This window comes from Oncorhynchus mykiss, chromosome 15 (genome assembly GCF_013265735.2).
Source record: "Oncorhynchus mykiss isolate Arlee chromosome 15, USDA_OmykA_1.1, whole genome shotgun sequence".
Taxonomy (NCBI): domain Eukaryota; kingdom Metazoa; phylum Chordata; class Actinopteri; order Salmoniformes; family Salmonidae; genus Oncorhynchus; species Oncorhynchus mykiss.
The window spans coordinates 29,333,092-29,348,994 of NC_048579.1; the positions used below are offsets into that span (position 1 = coordinate 29,333,092).

Sequence of the window (15,903 nt, forward strand, 5' to 3'; positions counted from 1 at the left end):
ACACACACACACACACACACACACACACACTGTGGAAAAGCTGAGTGAGAAAGCAGCAGGCGTACCTTTTCGCCAGCCTTCTAACTGTCTCTAATGGCTGAAGAAGAAACAGACCTCTGTGACTCTAACCTGTCATACAAACACCACCTTGTTGTGCGACTGAACAGAGTGGAAGCCCTTAACAAAGTCCTTATTGTCACTGACTGTGTGTGCGTGCGTTCGTGCGCGTGTGTGTGCGTGCGTGCCTGCGTGTACGGTTTGAGACTGACAGGCAGAGAGGGAAGCTTCGCCAGGGAACATGACTGAGAAACTCCATTATATGATGAGTGGAATTTACTCCGCTAAATCAGCATTTCCTCTTTGAAGCCCTTCAGGTTTTATTGTATGTAATATAATTAGCTAATTAATCAGCAGGACCAAGCAGCTGATGCAGGTGGGGGGTTAGGAGGCCAGTGGCTGGGGGGTCAGCGGGGATATGATGGACCATTTTTGTAAACGTGTGGAAAGATGAACAGACATGCATCTTGACTTGCTGAAGTTCGGTGGTTTATTGGACTGCACCTGGCCCGAAAGGGGGCAGCACCTGTCTGACCTTGATATGTGAGAGCGAGAGAGACCTTGAATGAGTGGAATATAATAGTAGGCCCTCAGTCGTTTACATGCTGACTTGTTGCGTGGTGGCGACTGTCGTATATAATGAGTACTATCTGCTCTGTGTTACTTCCTCAGGGTTCATCTACACGGGTGATGTGGTCCACAGGATGCTGACGGCCACCCAGTACATCGCCCCCCTCATGGCCAACTTTGATCCCAGTGTCTCCAGGAACTCAACCGTCATCTACTTTGACAATGGTACGTGGCATTCAGTCCCTAGTTTTTCTGTGCTCTGTCCTTAAGATATTAGCAACTCCAGCTACAAGATCCCACGTCTGACAGAAGTGCGTAACTTGCAAGATGCAAAGCTGAGACCCATGGCTCTCAAAGGCATGCTGGAGCACATGACGAACTGCGCCAGAAGCACAGACTATTGGTGGGAAAAGGAAAACCTAATAATGGGCTCTTTCAAAAACAGGTCAATCTTATGGTTGGAATCATTGGCCTCCATGGCAAATCTCCCCAAATCAGTGTCTGCCTCCCAAATGGCACCCTATATCCTATTTCGGGGATAGGGTGTCATTTAGGACGCAGCTAGTGACTGACCAGCTGAATGACCTTTTCCAGTGGACCTTTTCCATCATGGGTTAGGCAGTGTGGCAGCTGATCGATACCCAGCCTAGATGCTCTTTACCAGTCCATCCATCAGGCAGTGGCCTGCCAAGGCTGCATGTAGACGGGAACCTCAGCCTTGCCTCTCTACCTCATACACATCCAATTAAAACCTGATTCATCTACTTTAAATGTAGCCCCCCATGGGAACCCACTGACAGCCTCTCTTTCGCACTTTAAGAAGTATTCAACGTTGTAAGAAGTTGTGTCTATGTGTTTTCAACATTTTCGAGCCCTATGCAGTCATCGTCCCCCTGCCGACTAGTACACTATTCCCAGTGTGTCGAGAGAGATTTTTTTTTGCCTAACTTTCTGCAGCATATAAGCCATTTTAGGGAAAAACAAGGCCAGCTTGTGCAGTGCACTCATTCTCACCCAGTGTGTATTTTTAGAAGAGGGAGCCCCAGATAGCACGGCTGCTTTCTCCCTGAACTCAATGCATTTTAAGTAGGCTCCGGACTTCTATTAGGCTTACCTTTTATAGCGCTGACTGGTGGAACTCACACGGCCAACAAGGAGTAGCCACACTACTCTCTTTTCCCTCCTCCAATCTACCTATACCTCTGTCTACCTCTACACGTCCTCAATTGCCCCCTCTCTCCCTCCCTCCTTCCCCACCCAAAACAGAATCCAAGCAGAGTAGCGTTCCCAGCCCCCAGTACACTGTTCTAGCCAGGACCCATTCTCAGTCAGATAGAGAGAGTATTCAGAACAGACAGGGTTACTGTGACAACCGCTGGCTTGCATCCCAAATGGCACCCTATTCCCTATACAGTGCACCACGTTTGACCAGGGCACATAGGGCACCCCAATTTCCCATAGAGGGAATAGGGTGCCATTTGGGACGCGGCCACTGACATGCCCTGCCTCGATTCCTGTCCTCTCTACATCAAGCATGCGGCCCCATGCCCCGGCCAGGTCATCGAGGATCCTGTAGCATCAGCCTCATGCATAAGCCTTCTGGAGGCCAGGTGTGGATATTATGGGGTTTCCTGTAGCACTACAGCTGCAGTACTCCTAGCTGTCAGCAGAGAAACGAAATCCCCACTTTACTTTGGACGGGAGAGAGGTTCAGGCTGTGTGATGGAAAAATTGATTACTTATGTTAACAAACCTTTATTGCTCTGGCTCCTGGCCAAATGACTGTCTGGCTGCATGGGAGAGCAAAGGCATCACTTTCACATCCAAAGGCTCTCCAAAGTCCACACTAAATCAAAACAGCATGGGGAGGAACGTGAGGTTTGCACCCAGGGTAGGGATGTGCGTGGTTATTTGAATATCTGAACGGGATGTTAGTGTTCAAATACATTTTTGGAGAGAAAACAGGCCTCTTTTAACCAGATTGCTTTTTCTAAATTAAATGACAATATCCATGTCACATTGTTATATACAAGGATATACCATGACATTTCAAATGATTCACTGAATAAAATAACAAACTTTTCAGTGTAGTTTTTGACATGCACGTGCGCCCCACCAAAAGACCGGTAGCCTTCACCTGTCTTGTTGTTTATGTTGTCCAATCAGAGCGGCAAAGAGGCTCAATGTGTAGCAAATGGCGTGAGAGTTCACTAACGTAATGCAACGATGGAACAAAAAACAAACAAACAAGCTCTAAAAGTTAGCGTGAAGGCTACAATGAGCAACCAACAGGTAGGCTGTTTTATCTGAATGGGGTTGGGGAGAAAGCGCAGCATGTGTCTTCAATCAGCCTCGCTACTCCAGTCAAGACAGGCACTGTTATGTGGGATGATGAATAACGTTGTGGCTGCTACAAGTTAGCTAGTCTTGGCTGTAGCCGAGTTGCCTTGGCGTCTCTCTCTCTCGCTCTAGCTCCCTCTGCTCGCTACACACACCGCCCCATATAACCTCTGCAGGCACAGCTGCAGCAATAGAGCGCCAGCCTCTACCACGCGCAGCAGTGCTCAGGTTAAAAATGTGCGTTTAAAAAAAACACGAATGTATTGCGAAAATACTGATATCCGACAACAACAAAAAAGGATACTATTTGAATATTGAAATGATTTCAACCCACCCCGCCACACACACACCCATCCAGTGCAGAGTACTTCATGTGAGCTTCCTCCTGATTCTTCAAAAATAATGAAATGTGTCCTGTATGTTGCAAGGAGTTTTGTTAACTGGAATATAAACTCAGCAAAAAAAGAAACGTCCCTTTTTTCAGGACCCTGTCTTTCAAATATAAGTCGTATGAATCCAAATAACTTAACAGATCTTCATTGTAAAGGGTTTAAACATCGTTTCCGTGCTTGTTCAATGAAGCATAAACAATTAATGAACGTGCACCTGTGGAACGGTTGTTAAGACACTAACAGCTTACACACGGTAGGCAATTAAGGTCACAGTTATGAAACCGTAGGACACTAAAGAGGCCTTTCTACTGACTCTGAAAATCACCAAAAGAAAGATGCCCAGGGTCCCTGCTCATCTGTGTGAACGTGCCTTAGGCATGCTACAGACGTGGCCAGGACAAAAAATTGTAATGTCCGTACTGTGAGACGCCTAAGACAGCGCTACAGGGAGACAGGATGGACAGCTGATCGTCCTCGCAATGGCAGACCATGTGTAACAACACCTGCAAAGGATCGGTACATCCGAACATCACACCTGCGGGACAGGTACAGGATGGCAACAACAACTGCCCGAGGTACACCAGGAACGCACAATCCCTACATCAGTGCTCAGACTGTCCAAAATAGGCTGAGAGAGGCTTGTAGGCCTATTGTAAGGCAGCTCCTCACCATACCTCACCGCCAACAACATCTTCTATGGGCACAAACCCACCGTCGCTGGACCCGACAGGACTGGCAAAAAGTTTTCTTCACTGATGAGACGTGGTTTTGTCTCACCAGGGGTGATGGTCGGATTCACGTTTATCGTCGAAGGAATGAGCGTTACACCGAGGCCTGTAGTCTGGAGCGGGATCGATTTGGAGGTGGAGGGTCCATCATGGTCTGGGGCGGTGTGTCACAGAATCATCTGACTGAGCTTGTTGTCATTGCAGGCAATCTCAACGCTGTGTGTTACAGGGAAGACTTCCTCCTCCCTCATGTGGTACCCTTCCTGCAGGCTCATCCTAACATGACCCTCCAGCAACCAGCCATATTGCTCATTCTGTGCGTGATTTCCTGCAAGACAGGAATGTCAGTTTTATGCCATGGCCAGCGAAGAGCCCAGATCTCAATCCCATTGAGCACGTCTGCGACTTGTTGGATTGGAGGGTGAGGGCTAGGGCCGTTCCCCCCAGAAATGTCCGGGAACCTTGGTGGAAGTGTGGGGTAACATCTCACCGCAAGAACTGGCAATTCTGGTGCAGTCCATGAGGAGATGCACTGCAGTACTTAATGCAGCTGGTGGCCACACCAGATACTGACTGCTACTTTTGACTTTGACCCCCCTTTGTCCAGGGGCACATTATTCAATTTCTGTTAGTCACATGTCTGTGGAACTTGTTCAGTTTATGTCTGTTGTTGAATCTAATGTTCATACAAATATTTGCACGTTAAGTTTGCTGAAAATAAACGCAGTTGACAGTGAGAGGACGCTTCTTTTTTTTGCTGAGTTTACTAGGCTTACATGTATCTTTTATAATCTGAGAAGGTGAGACTGTGGTATCAGAGAAGACACGTCACAACTCATTTTGGCTACACTGGGTGCCTCCGGAAATGTTTGAAACTTAAGGAACCTTGCCTCCTCTGGGTTTTGCTCTCCAAATTCGTATCTAATAGAAATCTATGTAGTTCTCTGTTGTCATGTGTAGTTATATATCAGGGGTGGGTAATCATTTTGTCTCAAAGGGCCACATTGGGATTTCAAAATTCAGGGGGCTGCATAGACTTCTTTGGGGACAGATTTTGTTATAGGTCCATTATAATTTCTGTTTTAAACCCCTAGGATTCCCACACCTGTTATGTATGTTATGTATGGTTCTGTATGGTCCTGTGTGGTTATACTGTATGTGGTTCTATATTATTTTGTATGGTCATGTGTGGTTCTATGTGGTTCTAAGTGGTTTTGTGTGGAACTGTGTGTTTATATGTAGTTCTGTGTGGCCCTGTGTGGTTATACAGTGTGTTGTTCTGTGTGGTACTGTGTTGTTCTAAGTAAGTTATATCTAGTTCTAAGTGGTTCTTTGTGGTTTTGCATGGTCCTGTGTGGTTATGAGGTCCTGTTTGGTTGTCTAAGGTTCTGACAGTCTCCCTCTCTCCCTCTCTCCCTTCCTCTCATCCAGGCACTGCTCTGGTAGTCCAGTGGGACCATGTCCACCTGCAGGACAGCTACAACCTGGGCAGCTTCACCTTCCAGGCCACACTGCACAGTGACGGCAGGATCGTCTTCGCCTACAAAGAGGTGTCTCTCTCTCTCTCTCTCTCTCTCTCTCTCTCTCTCTCTCTCTCTCTCTCTCACACTCTCTCTCTGTTGCTCCCTATCTAGGCTATATGTCCCTCCCCTCTGCCTCTTTCTCTCTCTTTCTCTATTTCTGCTACTCTTAGTCCCTCTCTCACTGTCTCTCTTTATTTCTCTCGCTGCTCCTCCCTCCAGCTATCTCCCATAGATGGGTGGATTGCTTAGCGACAAAACCCGATCTGTGCGCAACCCTTGAGGAAAACAGAAGGGATTAGTTTAGAATCAAGGGATTGTTGACAACATGCACACTTTATTTCCTCTCCAAATGTTCATTGAGAACATAAATACATTTGCACAATGAGTATTTGTTGTCTCTCTCAAATATGTCATTACCATTGTTGGCTAGCTAGATAGCGATAATTAGCTTAACAAGACATGGTATCAAGAACAAGATAAAAACCAGCTGAAACGAGCCACCTACGATTCCCCCCACATGGCAGCTTCTTGTCATTGTTGCTAGCTATCTGAGCTTTCAGAATGGTAACAGCACACGGCCTCTGCAATGCTCGCGCATCATTTCCGTGACGTTGTCAGCTGACCCAGCTATAGAGGTGTAGGAGTGACATTACGTCACACCCAGCTCGTGAGGGGCAGGGAATTCTTCACACTCACAGCTCTCTCTCTCTCTCTCTCTCTCTCTCTCTCTCTCTCTCTCTCTGTTTCCGTTTCTCTCTCTCTGTTTCAATCTCTCTCGCTCTCTCATTCCTCACCCTCTCTTCCCTGTGGCGACGGAGCACTTATTACATTCTCTCCGTGATTGAGTTGATAAATAAAGCTCTGTGCTCTCCAACCTCTGTTCTCAATCAGGGCATGACGCGACATATCTCTTTCTCTCTCTCTCTCTTTCTCTCCGTTCCAATCAGGGAGTACTTTTCTCTAAACACTCACCTCATCCACCTTCATGTAAAGACGTAAAGGGGACTGCTGTGTTCACTTCACTTTCACCACACAATAAAAGTGTGTCTCTCCAAGGATCTCTACATTCTCAAGTTTGAGCCCGCCAGACTTGTTTTGTGGAATTATTAATTGGATTTTCTGGGGAGATGAGTTGATTGTACGCTCTTTGTTCTTGCCAGTAAGTGAAGTCCCATTGTCTGTAGGCTTGCGTCACAAAATGGCACCCTATTCCCTACATAGTGCCGGCCCTGGTCAAAAGAAGTGCACTATAAACGGTATAGGGTGTCATTTGGGACACATTTACCCCAGCGTTCCATCAGCATCAGAAACTGTTAGGCCTCAGCCTGGTTTGGTCTGTTTTCAGGCGGCTCAGTTAGATAGACAGGTGTGGCGGCTGGTGATTGATGCCCCTCCTCTCCTCTCTCTTCCAGATCCCCATCGAGGTGGCTCAGATCAGCTCTGTCAATCACCCGGTGAAGGTGGGCCTCTCCGATGCCTTTGTGGTGGTCCACAGGATCCAACAGATTCCCAGTGAGTCACCATGATGCAGAGAGTGCTGCGTTACTGCACGCACGCACACACACGACTCCCTGCGTCGCTACATACACATAAACCATCATAAACCACATCCAACACACATACACACGACTCCCTATATCACTACATACACATAAACCATCATAAACCACATCCCACACACACACACACACGACTCCCTACATTGCTACATACACATTAACCATCATAAACCACATCCCACACACACACACAACTCCCTGCGTCGCTACATACACATAAACCATCATAAACCACATCCCACACACACACACAACTCCCTGCGTCACTACATACACATAAACCATCATAAACCACATCCCACACACACACACGACTCCCTGCATCGCTACATACACATAAACCACATCACACACACACACGACTCCCTGCATTGCTACATACACATAAACCACATCACACACACACACACACACGACTCCCTGCATCGCTACATAAACATAAACCACATCACACACACACACACACACACACACGACTCCCTGCATCGCTACATACACATAAACCACATCACACACACACGACTCCCTGCATCGCTACATACACATAAACCACATCACACACACACACACATGCACGCACACCTTTTACCACTCACACATCACGTACACACATACCACATTACACCTTTTACTCCACACACACCATCAAACATCACTTCAGTTTTTTACTGTGTATATACCATCACATACCACCTCATACTGCATGACACCAAAGGATGGGCAGTGGATACATACAGTAAGCCAATCACATGACCGGTACAAGTTTTTTTTCCCCTCTCAGAACTCCTCCCTTGTGGGGCTGGAATACGGTGAAGTTGCCCGTAGACCAGGGGTGGGCAACTACGGCCCGCGGGCCGCATTCGGGAATTTTAAAGGATATAATATTTTGAGTTTAAAAAAAACACTCCAGGCCACAGCCAACATTAGATTGGACCGATATATATTGGACCTAAAATACCTGCCCCATTTCTGGCCCGCAAATTGATTTTGATGAACAAATACGTTTAAAAAAAAAAGTCTGTGCTGCCTTTTGTTGTATTCAAAATCCCCAAATTCCCCCCTGCCCTATATGCTGATCTTGGTTCAGTTCTGCATTTCTCCCACTGGGGGAAGGGAAGTTGGTCCTAGATCTGAACCTCACGCCAAAGCGGCATGAGTTCAACCTTTTGTTGTGGCCTCTCAAACGGCAGAATGGGAATGATTACATGGGCGCGGTCCAGAATTGTCTCTTTGCATGACGTTCCTTCCAATTGAGGGCCATTAAAGTTAAAAGAAAGTTGAGCAAAGAGGAGAAAGTCAACCTTTTCATCCACTGCTAGACCCTCTCTGGGGCTTTCATTTCATTTTCAAGTCTGCGAAAATCATTCATTTAATTGCTTGTTGATGATATGTTCATAGGACTTGGCTTTTGAAGAATGTACAGTATTTGTTTCACGTAGCGTTTTATAGCTTGTTATTTATAACATTTCAACGTTGTCTGGAATTATTAAATCATGGGTAAGAAGTACCTCTGCTCAGAAAACTTTAAAGACTCCCCGTTGGAACCCCATTGCCTACATAGTGCACTACTTTTTATTTTACCAAAGCCCTATGGGCACTACTACAATAGGGGGCCATTTGGAACAAAGCCACTGTGGTCAGTAATAAAGGGTTTAGGTGTTATAATGGGGAGTTCAAACCTGCTGCTCAGCTGTTCTGTGAGTGTTGTGCTTCTGTGGTTGTTGATTATTTCTACTTTTCTGAAAACTGTGGGTTCAGCTGTGCTCTTGTAACTGTAGCCACAGTAGCTCTCCCACAACACTCTTGTTGGTACTATATAGCCCTCAAACTCAACTCTGGACCTCGAAGCCAGTTCCACTGTGTTTTTTCATTGTTCCCCTCTAATCAGGAACTCATTTAGACCTGGGACACCAGGTGGGTACAATTAATTATCAGGTAGAACAGAAAACGAGCAGGCTCCGGACTTCGTAGGGTAAGAGTTGAATACCCCTGCTATAGAGGGTTCTCGGGCTTCCAAAGGACTTGTGTTAAATACTACCCTCTTTGATGCAGTCTTTCTAACGTTCAGCTCAGCTGGATGAAAACCGTCTGCTCAGCTGCATCCCAAATGGCACCCTATTCCCTATGGGACCTTGTCAAAGGTAATGCAGTATATAGGGAATAGGGTGACATTTGCGATGTGGGGTGGGGGAGGGGCTGAAGAGTATTTATCTCCGCTCTGCTGAGGAGTATTTTTCTCTGCTCATACAAGAGTAATAAAGGCCTAGTTTCTTTCTTTTAATTATTATAATAATAATTGTTTTAATCAGGAGGTGCTGCCGCACCCTCAGCACCCCTACTTCAAACTTAATCCTTAACTTACCCAATGAATGCCTAAACTTAAGTTTAACCCTATCCCTAACTTTAACCCTAACGTTAACCATTCAGAATTAACGCCTACACTTTTTTTGGACTGACAACGAAGATACGGCACCAGATGGTGTCTTTTAAACTTCAAGCCATGGCGTAATTCTGTTGCTGCAGCTATGCCATTTTATTTGGAGATTCGGTTGCAAAGTTCTGTCTGTTCTAGCCTGAAAGACTGTAAAATGCTGAGCCAGCTTCCTCACAAACTTTTACTGGGTTCACTTCTTTATTTATTTTGGTTTAATGGACAATACAGCCCAAACAGTAGTACTGTACTCCCTCTGAAGTAAACTATTGGTTTCCTGTATGAGAGGCCTCTCCTTTGGAAGTGTAATATCCTGAAAACATACATTTTATCATATATTTCATATACCTAGTGAATGGTGGCGAATGTGGTATCTCTAGAGAGGAGAGAAATAGGCAGGTTGGTGGATGAACATGGAGAAGGTGATATTTGGGCAGAGAGCAGACACCCATGTCTGTCTGTCTGTCTGGAGAGAAAGGTCAGGATTAGCGTCTTGGGTCTTCAGTCGGTCAAAAGGGCAGGACAATCTCTCTCTCTCAATGTGTCTCAGCCGCTGCTGTTTAGTAGGCAAAGCATGTTGCCAATGCACCCATTTCAGGATATACAGTACCAATGTTAGCTACTGGTTCGTCAACATGTTATGCCGTGCAGTGCTCTGAAAAGGCTGGATTTGGTTGTTTATAACTGATGATTCTTAATTAAAAGGGAATTGTAGGAAGGTTTATGCCTCATGATTTTTGATCACTATAACTCTCCTTGATGTGGCAGAGCTTGCGAACTATCACGGATTACAAAGGGAAACCTAGCTGCCCAATTACACGAGCGTTCCAGACGAGCTAAATGCCTTCTATGCTCACTTCGAGCCAAGCAACACTGAACCATGTGTAAGAGCACCAGCTGTTCCAGACGACTGTGTGATCACGCTCTCCGTAGCCAATGTGAGGAAGACTTTTTAAACAGGTTAACATTCACAAGGCTGCAGGGCCAGATTAATTACCAGGATGCGTGCTCAGAGTCTGCGCTGACCAGCTGGCAAGTGTCTTCACTGAATTTTCAACCTCTCCCTGACCCAATCTATAATACATAAATATTTTGAGCAGACCACCACACTCCCTGTGCCCAATGACTATCGCCCTGTAGCACTCACATCTTTAGCCATGAAATACTTTCAAAGGCTGGTCATGACTCACACTTATCACCATCATCCCAGACACCCTGGGCCCACTCCAATTTGCATACTGCCCCACAGATCTACAGATGACGCAATCTCTATTACACTCCACACTGCCATTTCCCACTTGGACAAAGGGACACCAACGTGAGAATGCTGTTCACTGACTACAGCTCAGCGTGGTAGGTGGTAGGCCTGATCACCGACGACGATGATACATTCTATAGGGAGGAGGTTAGAGACCTGGCAGTGTGGTGCCAGGACAACAATCTCTCTCTTAACATCAGCAAAACAAAAGAGCTGATCGTGAACTACAGGAAATGGGGGGCCGAGCACACCCCCTTCAACATTGATGGGGTTGTAGTGGAGACGGTCGAGAGCTTCAAGTTCCTCGGTCTCCAAATCTCTAAGGACCTATCAGGGTCCAAAACACAAGCACAGTCATGAAGAGGGCACGACAACACCTTTTCACATGGGCCCTCAGTTCTTTAAAAAAGTTATACAGCTGCACCATTGAGATCATCTTGACAGGCTGCGTCACCCCTTTGTATAGAAACTGCTCGGCACCCGACCGCAAGGTTCTACAGAGGGTAGTGCGTATAGCCCAGTACATCACTGGTGCCGAGCTCCCTGTCATCCAGGACCTCTATACCAGGCGGTTTCAGAGGAAGGCCCTAAAAAAGGCTCCAGCCACCCAAGTCACAGACTTTTCTCTCTGCTACCGCACGACAAGTGTTACCAATGCACTAAATCTGGAACCAACAGGACCCTGAACAGCTTCTACCTCCAAGCCATGAGACTTCTAAAGAGTTAATTAAATAATTAATCAAGTAGCCAGACTATCTGCATTGATCCTTTTTGCGCTCACTTTCATGACTGATCACTTACTCTTCTGCTCTTGTTGACAATATGTCACTTTATTCCTAGTTTATTTCTACCTCAATGACCTCGTACCCCTGCACATTGACTCAGTATTGGTAGCTCTTGTATATAGCCTAGTTATCGTTATTCATTTTTTTAATCTATTATTACTTTTATTATTACATTTTGTACTTTTCTATTATTTCTCTATTTTCTTTCTCTCTGCATTGTTGGGAAGGTCCCGTAACTAAGTATTTCACTGTTAGTTCACACCTGTTGCTTGTGATGAATACAAATGTTTTGATTTGGTTCATTGTGGATATGAGACAACAGTAAAAGCCCTAACAATCTTGAGAACACACACACACACACCCTGATCTGGTCCCCCTGGACAGCAGGTAGAATGGATCCTTCTGCAGTATTGATTGCACTGGCCCAGGGTTCCACCCAGCTCGGAAACTCAGACTGTGTCAGATGGCTGGACTACTTTTGATCTGATTTCCTGCTGTGTAATCCCAATCCGTACAGCTGTGTGAAACTCGTTTTTCATTCTCCTGGAAGAATAGAATGTCTTTTGAAATGTAGATCAACCTTTTAAGGACCGGTTGTTCTTTTAGGCACATCTGCTGATACTTGCAGTGTTAACGACTGTACATGAAAATGGTATTTGACGTTATCTCTCGTATTCTAATATGTTCATGTATTTAGACTAGAATGATTGCTTAGTGGCTTTAAGCTCCAAGCATCAGAGCGTACCAAACCTTATTCCTTTAAATAGTGCACTACTTGAGTGGGCTCTGGTCAAAAGTACTGCACCTTATTAGGGAATAGGGTGCCATTTGGGAAGAGCCCAGGCAGCTGAAGGGCTGAGTGTTCAGTGTACAGGAGTGAACTCATGTCGAGTCAATAAGTGTCTCTGCTGCCAATTACCGGCCTGAGCACACACAGCCGGGAGGCTTCCTCTAACCCACCTCTTTAGCCACGTTCACGCTTCATTTGTGAAATGAAACATTTTACCATGCTAGCTAGCTCTTTCCAGGCCACGGCGTTTGGGCCTGGCCTGTGCTGCACTGGCAGCAGCAGAGGGAGGATTTGCCGACATCCCATGGACAGGCGAGATAATTACCAGGTCAGGTGCTAGAGGCCTGGAGGACCGCTGGTCTTCCTGTGTTAAAACTTTTAAACCCAGGCTTTTATTTAGCCACCCCCCGGGCTGGGCAGCCAGATGCACGGACAGCCAGACTCCCAGTCACCTCAATGCATTATTCTGATGATGTTTTCAATGCCAGAAGCGCCTCCGTCCTTAATGCCTGCCTGAGTTTATTCTTGTGCTAATTCACCATGGTCAATGTACAATAGCAGGCCCAGGATTAGCTCACCTCATTGTTATACGGGCAGAGGAGGAGGTCAGCTTGACATCCTTGTGTGTATTCATCATATCCATTCATATTGTGATATTGCTGAATTTCCGTGTCCAATGTCCAATGAACAGTGATTGCAAAGATGTTGGGGAGGAGATCGTGGAAATAATTTGCTCGAAGCAAGAGAGCTTGCCGTGTGGTGGTAAGGATTCCGAATGAACGAGTTGATGTGAAAGCTGCATGATTGTTATCTTGATGGCAGGAAACACACTTGTATGGAATTGCAGCTTTTTATACCCCACCGGGAATAGGAGTAGAACAGGGATCTAACCTCACAGTCAGGGTCATGTGTGATATTCTGTTTCTGCCCAGTGATTATCATTATTAATATCACAGGGCTGTTGGAACAGTGTGAGTAATGAAAGTCTGCCCGCCTATTCATTCTATTTCTCCTTCCAGCAGAGTCGGACTCCACTGTGACACAGGTACAAGGGCTACTGGCAAACAAAGCACGATTCAGAATTTGGATTCCCTTCTTCCTTCATTGACTTTTAACACATTGCACAAGGTTCCCACGTCACATTTCCGATGATTCTCATCCAACCTTCAGGGGTGAATGAATAAGAAACCATTTCCTTGGCTGGACCCATCTTAGGTGCGTACCAGACCAGTAGCCTATTTTCCATTGTATTTTGGGGAGGTATTGGGCCAGCGCATAATTTTGCATGCGCGTGCTTATAATTAGATGATGGCCTAATTGACCCTTGTGTGCATAATTGATGACACACTTCTACAAAGCTCCTTTTGTTTGATGGTATTGGAGCAGGACAACTAAATCCTCATTACCGCTTTTGATGCTCAGGCTGAGACTGTATTTGCTGTGAGTTACAGCTTCCTACCTCCCAGACCCGCTGTTTCCCCTAGGTGCAGATCTAAGATCAGCTTCCCCTCCCTAATCCTAACCTTCACTAGTAGAGGGGAAATGCTAAACTGACCCGAGATCCAACTACCTCTCACGGTCTCGTCAGAATTAGACATTCATCCATGTTTCTCAAACGTCAAATGTAAAAGTTGTGGCAAACGTAACATTTTAAAGTGTTTAAGGTCAAGGTAAGGGTTAAGGTTTGGGATAGGCTTAAAACAAACATCTCTTGCTGGAATCGAACATGCAATATTTGGAATCAGAGGCAGATGCTTACGCCCCAGCAAAACCAAAACCTACTTGAAGGTAACAGCGCTTACTGTTGTCCCGAGTGGCCGTTTTCCACGTCATCTCCCGACGTCCTCAGACATGGTTGGATGTCGAATACTCACTTGTGTCACGGGTGTCCTGGCATCCAAGATCAGCGTCTGAGAGCAACTTCACCCTACACCCCCAGACTCATCCACCTCCAGAGGAAACCCGAGGCAGGCGACCGGGTCTGGATAGCCTGTCCACAGAGCAGCACCCCCAGACTCATCCACCTCCAGAGGAAACCAGAGGCAGGCGACCGGGTCTGGATAGCCTGTCCACAGAGCAGCACCACCCTACACCCCCAGACTCATCCACCTCCAGAGGGAACCCGAGGCAGGCGACCGGGTCTGGATAGCCTGTCCACAGAGCAGCACCACCAGGCAGGCAGAGAGAGAGCGAGAGACCTCCCCCCTCCTCTGGCCCCTCAATGCTAACATTGGACTTGATCATCCTAATGCCTGGGGCTAGAGGAAGCCAGCCATAGGGGAGGGTAGAAGGTGGGTGTGATGGGTTTCAGGGTCAAGTCAGCTAATACTGTACAATATGCCTTGGTCAGATGTTTTTGGTGCCAAAACCAAACATGTTTTGAATGTGATTTTCACACATTCTAATGTCTCTATAGTACTGTTTTCTCACCTGTATTAGAAGAATGAATACTCATAGGCTGCGTCTCAGGTGGCACTCTATCTTCTATATACAGTTGAAGTCAGAAGTTTACATACACCTTAGTCAACTACATTTAAACTCAGTTTTTCACAATTCCTGACATTTAATCCTAGTAAAAATAGCCTTCCACCAGCTTCCCACAATAAGTTGGGTGAATTTTGGCCCATTCCTCCTGACAGAGCTGGTGTCACTGAATCAGGTTTGTAGGCCTCTTTGCTCGCACATGTTCTTTCAGTTCTGCCCACAAGTTTGCTATAGGCTTGAGGTCAGGGCTTTGTGATGGCCACTCTGATACCTTGACGTTGTTGTCCTTTGAGCCATTTTTCCACAGCTTTGGTCATTGTCCATTTGGAAGTCCCATTTGCGACCAAGCTTTAACTTCTTGACTGATGTCTTGAGCTGTTGCTTCAATATATCCACGTAATTCCTTCCTCATGTTTCCGTCTATTTTGTGAAGTGCACCAGTCCCCCCTGCAGAAAATCACCCCCACAACATGATGCTGCCACCCCCGTGCTTCACGATTGGGATGGTGTTCTTCGGCTTGCAAGCCTCCCCCTTTTTCCTCCAAACATAACAATGGTCAATATGGCGAAACAGTTATATTTTTCTTTCATCAGACCGGAGGACATTTCTCCAAAAAGCACGATCTTTGTCCCCATGTGCAGTTGCAAACCGTAGTCTGTCTTTTTTATGGCGATTTTGGAGCAGTGGCTTCTTCCTTGCTGAGCGGCCTTTCATGTTATGTCGATATAGGACTCGTTTTACTGGGGATATAGATACTTGTGTACCTGTTTCCTCCAGCATTTTCACAAGGTTCTTTGCTGTTGTTCTGGGTTTGATTTGCCCTTTTCGCACCAAAGTACGTTCATCTCTAGGAGACAGAACGTGTCTCCTTCCTGAGCGGTATGACCGCTACGTGGTCCCATGGTGTTTATACTTGCGTACTATTGTTTGTACAGTTGATCCAATTGATTCAAATGATGTATTTTTTGCCTATCAGAAGCTTCTA

At 46.1% G+C, this 15,903-nt stretch overlaps 1 protein-coding gene across 1 annotated transcript in view; it reads left to right on the forward strand.

The window, feature by feature from the left end:
* The window catches only part of plxdc2 (plexin domain containing 2), a 176,261-nt gene that overhangs the window by 125,832 nt on the left and 34,526 nt on the right, over positions 1-15,903 (forward strand). Inside the window, exons 5-7 of the mRNA XM_021562992.2 lie at positions 730-852; positions 5,519-5,637; positions 7,023-7,122. Of these exons, the coding sequence (XP_021418667.1) occupies positions 730-852; positions 5,519-5,637; positions 7,023-7,122 (342 nt within the window). The remainder of the gene's footprint in view (positions 1-729; positions 853-5,518; positions 5,638-7,022; positions 7,123-15,903) is intronic.